This window comes from Athene cunicularia (genome assembly GCF_003259725.1).
Source record: "Athene cunicularia isolate RWA chromosome 6 unlocalized genomic scaffold, athCun1 chr6_part1, whole genome shotgun sequence".
Taxonomy (NCBI): domain Eukaryota; kingdom Metazoa; phylum Chordata; class Aves; order Strigiformes; family Strigidae; genus Athene; species Athene cunicularia.
This window is the reverse complement of record NW_020799105.1, coordinates 20970679-20978350: the sequence shown is the minus strand read 5'-3', so window position 1 is coordinate 20978350 and position 7672 is coordinate 20970679. Positions and strand designations below refer to the sequence as shown.

Here is a 7672-nt window from a genome sequence, read left to right as displayed (position 1 = left end):
GGGGGTGGGGGGGGTGGTGGGGAGTGTCCTCAATATTACTTCTGAAATAATTGGACATATTTGATAGTGTGGGCAGTGGTAGCAGTAAGAATCCAGAACATGGAGCAGAGCGTGTCGCTGCTGCTGTACTTGCAGTTATGCCCCCCAGCTAATTCTGAAAGAGCCAGCCGGGTGCTGGAAGCAGCTCACTGGCAGCATCAGCTCAGGTCCTGGCAGCAGACCAGCCACAGAAGCACAGCCACAAAGCTACCCAGGTTCATTCCAGTGCTCTACCCATCTCCCGGTCAGCTCTGTTAGGAGTAGTTCCAACTGACAGAAGTAATTCTGTAAATACCACAAGTAATCAGAAGCAAAATACAAGTTTTACAATAGTAGGAGTACTACTATCAACTTCAGACCACACCCATTAAAACACTAGTAAAAATGACATTAAGTGTGTGATGCAACAAGGAACAAAGTCTAGATCTTTTGATGCCCTTTTCTGATTTCTAACCACTACCTTAACTTTTTCATTGATGAAATACAAGATGCTAACTAATGAAAGGGAGCATTTGATGGATGATGCCTTACTAATAAATGAGCACAAAAAGCAGCAAGGACAAAGACAATTATTCCTTTCCAATATATTCTCTTAATTGTGTTATACCCGGCCAGTGGCTACATTTTCCATTCTCTATCACTAGACCAATTAAGATAGCACTTACCTCTATGCCAGGCTTCTAGACATTTCTGCCTCTAGCACAAGCAAACATAAATCTTCCATAGCTTACAACATCATAAATGCTTAGCTCCTTTCTCCAGGCTTTTTTTTTTGTTGTTGTTGTTTTTGGTAGAGTTTTGTTTGGCTGGTCAGTTTTTACTTTTGTTTTTTATTTCCCCCAAAGACTTGTGAAATCCCTGAATGAGATCAAGAATTCTTTTCTGATAGCAGGATAAAGTATCTTCAAATATTCAGCTGCCCAGAAGTGTTTGGGTAGGGTTTTTTGGGTATTTTTCAGAACTTCCCAGCTGCACTAGGCTACCACTCATAGAACTGAATCAAAAGCAGCAAATTCTGCCACTAAACTATTTTATCAAATGAAAGCTAAAACCAGTTATTTATACCATCCCAAAATTTCCCCTTCTCTTGACTGTGTTAATCCTTGCTATTTATGTCTTCCTAATTACACTAGAAACTAATTCAAATGTGTCATGCTCAGTTTCAAGACTTTGTAATACTAACTCCAACTCTATGCAAAACCTACCTTATTTACAACTCTCTTCTACACTAAAATTTAGTCACTTCTCACATTTTAATATTGCTATGCATAGAAAAGCCTCCCTGCTCTTATAAATCGGACAAATGCATAGATGCTCAGAAAAAACCTTCTCTCTCTAGTTATACTGCACATATATGTTATCATGCTAGCATATCTGACCAGAAGTAGTTATATAATGAACTAAGTAATTGTCAAAGTATAGATCCATAATCAAAACTCTTGACTCACAGCAATGTAATACTATTGAAGTACTACACCACTACACATAGCATTAACATTCAGGTGCAATGCAAACTGCACTATATCATCAATTCAAGAGCAGGAAGATGTACTTGGCACTATAAATATTATTATTTCAATCAATCACATTAATAAAAATAGATTGTAACTTTTTGTCAGATATTGGAAAATATTACCATGATGAATTAAATCTCTCAGTATCTCTCTGGGAGACAGCAAGTCTTACATTTACACAGAAAATGAGCAAATATAGAGAAAGCTAGTAATCCCAACAGTAAAATTAAGTGGCAGAACTGAGTACAGTTTGCAAAGCCTTGGTGATGGATTTGTAATAATCCCCCACAAAGTGACTTCCATACAAACATCAGGCACTACCATTACCTTGAATTGGTTTTGCATGTTCTTGTATCTCACAACGAGCTGTTCCTGTTGCCACATCCCATACAATTATTTTTCCAGTAACATCAGCAGAAGCTAAACGTAAAGAATATGGAGAGCCAATATTGTGATGGTAATTTTCTTTAGCCCATTTAACCTGAAGATACAGATGAAAATTGGTCAAAGGAAGCAAACATAATATACCATACTTCATATTTTTCAGATGGATAAACAAATAGTAATCAACTCAACAAAAAAGCATACTAAGTGTTAACAGTAATAGCATCTGTGTAAGAATACCTTTAAGCTACCATCAATTGTGTAAATTTAAGGTATGTTGCAACTGTGCTGCATAACTGTGTGGTTGATGTTTTTAAATTATATAAATCAACAATCCTTGTCCCTGAAGGTAACTACAACAATCTATAGATATATGCTATGTATACAAAATTTTTACTCAAATATTTAGAAGAAATTAAATGGCAATGCTTAACGTTCTGTGGGCATCTACAATCCTATAACCACAGATTTCCAAACAAATGAAAGTTGAAAATTTACCATCCAACTTTTATATACATCCTAAAACATTTCATTTTCCTAATCTGTCAAATGTAAGTATATTGTGGTATTGGGGAGGAAGGAAGGTTCATCCTTCATCTATACGTGGTCTCATGTCAAGCTATTGCTGACATTTGCTATCTTATCCCTTTCAGCACGTTGCCACCACTGATTTCTACGTATCACTTTCTGGTTTGGGATTTCAAGCTGCATGGGCTTTCAAGTTGGCAATACTTAGGAAAACTCTGTCTTGAAATACGAAACATTCTGTCTACAAGTCTCTGGAGATTATAAAGAGATAACACTGACTCCTTCCTTATCTATTTAGTATGGACTTGTTTTGCTATCAGCTTTAAATGTAAACTTCTGCCCTAAGACAGACTGAAGATACTAACAGAATAAAGAAACCTTAATGCTAAGCTAATGGGAACTTACCTACTACAAAAATGACACTCTAGCTGTGAGGGCTGATGCCAAACACCACACTTTTTGCAGATATTGAAAGTAAAACATTAAAAAAATACAGAAATAGAATTATCATTAGGCACCACTAACTTTGCAACGAGAATTACATTTATAACAGCATTTAGAGGACTGTAGGCACCTTTGTGCTACCCCTCTTCAGAGGTGTGACCAGGATACATCTCCAAAGCCTAGCTGAATAAATTAAACAAAGATTACACATACACAGCAAGCAATCTTCAGAGCTCTAGCTATATACCCAAAGTGTGTTTCTACCAGAATAACAAAGAATTCTTGAGAGATTCTTGTCTACTTGCAGATTTCAGTGTTGCAATTCCTGGTTCCCTGCTGTTCAAATAAAAAAAAAAAATTACCCGTGAGGATACCTGCATGTAGCTATTAAAAAAGTAATTATCAAAACCTGCAAAGTTGTTTCTTCCTCAGTTAAATATGTATTACTTTAAAGCAAATTCCAAGTCTGGAAAGCATCGTTTCCCAAGGGAAAAGCCATCACCAAGTTCTGAACAACAAAAAGGAGACCTTTAACAGGATCGGTCTCAATCAGAGCTCCTGTGGCTCTCTAACACCATAAACCCTCTTTTCTCATTGTAGATGCATGGCTCCAACAAAGTCCCCACACATGACCTGATCCTTCTGCTAAAAGAAATTATTTTTTTACTGTACTGGTCACTGCTTCCCTACCTTGACTTCAAAATACAGCAGTACTGGTCAGAAACAGGAACCAGAGGTGAAGTTTTTTACAATTTTCACAATCTATTTCACCTAATTTAAAGGATCTTATTATACTATTCATTAACACATCAGAACAGACACAAATGAAATTTTAAACCTCAATCAAAAAACTGTTCCTGTAATTACATTCTCTTTCGTAAAAGTACTCTTACAACTACTCTTTGTAAAGGTAAAAAAAAAAAAAAAATCAGATATAAACCACTCTGTACAAAGTTATCAGTATCCCACAAGCATATGGACATAGGGACAACTAACACAGATCCACTGTCACTGAAACCATTACCTATTCCAGACACAACTACAACAGCAGAAGGCCAGGAAGCACTTAAAGAAAAACAGTTAAACAGACTGCAGAAGGATTATGAAACAATCGCTCTTCCCTTTGCTTTTTTATTGCAGATAGTGGTGTGTTTTGAATTTTTTCAAAGCTGAAGCATGGGTTTTGGGGAAGAAGATCCCCTGTAGATTGAGTTCACTGGTGTGAACCTCTACTACATAGTTTAAGTCAGACATACACAGCAGACTTCTTACAGATCCCCTCCAGCTTATTTATGCTCTTAGCATTTACAAACAAATAAAGAAGTCAGTTAGGAATTGAAGAAAATTTCTTACAAATGCACATAAAGGTATCTGCAATGATCATGGCCTCATAATTTCTCATTTGATGTTTACTTCTTAAAGCAGAACAGAATTCCTCTTTGTTCTTCCTCCTCATAAATTAGTCATTTTCTTACAGTGTATTTCTGTTAATAAAGCACCAGATAGTGGCTTGGAAAATTATCTTATAAATTATATAAAAACTATCTGGACTTCAGCATTTGGTTTCCTATTGAAATAACATTATTTCTGAAAGCTAGTGAACATAACTGAAGTACATTAAAATGCTATCACTATGTGGACCAAAACCTAATTTTGCTACAACTTATTATCTTAGCTAAGTTAAGCAGAGTCATCACTAGAGCTACTATCTCCATACCAATTACCTTTTCTATTATTCACACAATTATAGACATTGGAATTGATTTGTTTGTTTTAAAGGCTAGCCTGAAGACAACCCAGGCTAAGGGTATGCTTAACCTAAACAAGTTGCCAAAAGGAAAACAAAGGTATGGATTCAGAGTGCTGCTTACTCCATGGTTGCTGTCGTGTACATACCTTTGCTCTACCTGAGAAATAACCTCTCCTTATTTAAGAGTCAGTTAAGTTGCCTCACACTTGTCACTGGAGACTTTATTCATATCAGTGGCACAAACTGTAAGCGACAGCAGTGTTTGGGCAACCTTGACAATCCTCAAAATTCAGTGAAAGATTTGGGCAAGCATATAAACAGGCTGGAAGAAATCAGGTTTTGGTCCTTTGTGACATTTTAGCATTAGTTTTAAACATATCATAGCACACAAGTCTCAAAAAAGGACATAAAGTATCTATTTTGAAACTTAACCTTTCTATCTCCCTTTTTGCCAGTCAGTTTCAAAATTCCCTCTAATGAAGCAAATATAATTCCTAAACCTTACAACCATATTTAAAAGCTACAATGTCATTATCCATATGGCTCTTAGCCAAGATCTTGTTTGGATCTCTTACCAGTTTTGCCCTACCCTGTATTTTCACCCAGGATTTGAAGAGTTTATTTATTATTAGAAAAAATCCACATTTAATGGGACTCTGGCACAGTAATACATTATACTATATAAGGATACATAAACACCACCATCTGTGTAACTACTGAATATACTGAAATTTCAAAACCACTCACCAAAAAATTGAAGCTCTCTACTGTGCAGAAAGACGTTATCAGAACATGATGGCTCAGAAGTCAGTAAATTATCAAACCCAAAGACAAAATAATTGTTTAATTTTAAAATACCAGAGTGGTCGTATCTAATATAAAATTAGTGTATCTACATGAAGATAGTCTATTTAAAGAAAATTACACATGGGAAAAAAATAGCATCCAATTTCCAAAAGGTCCAAACTTTTTTTTTTTTACTACAAAAAACATCAAAATCCCCCTATCTAGAAATTTATTTTTCTTCATAAATTACTGACTGCCTTCTAATATAGCATTTGGCCTAAAGACTATCAAACATTACATCTGCCAGCCAGACATTTCTCTAAGCTCTGACAGAATCTGTCATCCTCCATAGTCAAAGAAATGATGTATCAAAGAAATACATCCTGTTCCACACTTGACCCAAAGTCAAACGCTCTGCAACTTCAAGTCAAGTACCTTCAAAGGAAAGTACAGGTACCCTACACTTAAGCTTAAATTTTAGCCATTTTTTATCACTAAAATAAATGTTCAGTTTTGTCTGCTATTGTTCCTTTTCCATAGGTAAGAATAGAAGTAAAAACTTGAAAGTAACTTTCTAGTCTAGTGGTGCACTGGTTACCCCCACAACAGGAAAGATCAGCAAGGGCATCAACAAAGAGATTTATTCGATATTTTGAAAGTTAATCTGAAAAATCTGTAACGTTAAAAGCTTTCTTAGAAAGATTTATGTCTATGTTCTATAACACTACCAAGTTTTTCTATATATTCTATACCTCATATAAAGGTATACCATCAACCTCAGCTCAAATTTCAGCATGCATGGTTTCATTCAGCTCTAAAAGAGATTGTGTAAAATATGGTATTTTACAACCGATTTTATGTGACAATCAAGTGCAATATAATGTCAAGTATTTACAGTGATTTAGAAAAATAATATATACGCCAGACTCAAGTAATATACCTTAAAACATGTACATCTCACCTTGACAACGCTAGCTTTGTGTCTTTCCAAAACCTGTAAAGTCTGAGCAGTATTGGCATCAACTATCAGCACAAGAGAATGACATCCATATGCAATCAAACCTTGCCAGCCCCTGGAAAAGCATATATCATTATCAAACAGGCAAAAAGAACAAAAAGCACTTCTCATCAAGAATGAGGCTTTTGTTTGGTAAATGGAATGCATGCTACTAGACACAAACTACAAACAGTAAAAACTATTTAATACCATAAAACTCAAAAGCAATATAAAATGCCATTGCTGCACTGTCTGCTGAACCATCTGCTGGTGGAACTCGTAAGCCATCGCAAAGCATCTCTTTGTGTCCATCTACAAAAATTCTCTTCTGCAAATTTTAGACATCGTATAGGAATTAATGAAAAGTGTTCCCACATAGATAAGCACACAGGCAAGCAATATATTTGCAATGACATAATTAACTGCACCTCTCTTTTTTTTTTTTTGATAAAAAAAGAGGATGTAAACAATGGTTACAGTAATAGTGAAAATCTGCTGAGGCCTGCCTGTCTTCAGGAGAGGTTAGTGTGGCCAGCAATGACAATTATAAAGCTATGGTGAACACCAAGCAAATGGGCACAGTCAAAGGAGAAAACGAAGGTTTCAGACTAAGAACTTCAGAGTCGTTCAGTGTTCACTGCTTTGCAAGCTGACAAAACTACGGGCTACAGTTTAAAAAAAAAAAAAGACTTTTTAAAGTTTTCTTTCCTAAGATTCAGCAGTATTAGGGTAGTGCTTTACACCACAGCTGGGTGAACTTGTTGTTCAGCGCAATGAATACGAAAGCCAATATATGTACTGGCTTTGTACATCAAGTCTCAAAAATAACAGAACTGGAAACCTGAGGAAGCTGCTCAGATCTCCACAGTTCGTTGCAGCAACAAGAGCTCTGGCCGCAGCAGCAAATATCACTGCCAGAAGGGACCGGCCCAAGCTCATCTGTGGCCATGGCTTTGTTCCTGCGAGCTGGACAGCAGCAGCTCCCCAGCAGCTCCGCCGGCTTCTCCAGCGCGGAGAGAACACCGATTTCGGCAGCTTGCGCAGCGCCTGGCAGCAGAGTGCTTGCCTCGCACACAGCAGAACAGCACGCCCGGGTCCAGGCACAAAATAAAAAAAAATGGACCCAAGCATTTGCAGTGCCCACGGCGGGATTTCCTGGCAAGAGGGCACAGGCGGCTCCCCGCAGGGACCGCTGCCACCGGCCTTACCGCACGCCCGGCAGCTCCCGCC

At 37.1% G+C, this 7672-nt stretch overlaps 1 protein-coding gene across 1 annotated transcript in view; it reads right to left on the bottom strand.

The window, feature by feature from the left end:
- WDR11 (WD repeat domain 11) overlaps positions 1 to 7672 on the bottom strand; it is an 89703-nt gene that overhangs the window by 35657 nt on the left and 46374 nt on the right. The window contains exons 2-3 of the mRNA XM_026851550.1: positions 6407 to 6518; positions 1881 to 2034 (exon numbers count right to left, since the gene is read on the bottom strand). Of these exons, the coding sequence (XP_026707351.1) occupies positions 1881 to 2034; positions 6407 to 6518 (266 nt within the window). The remainder of the gene's footprint in view (positions 1 to 1880; positions 2035 to 6406; positions 6519 to 7672) is intronic.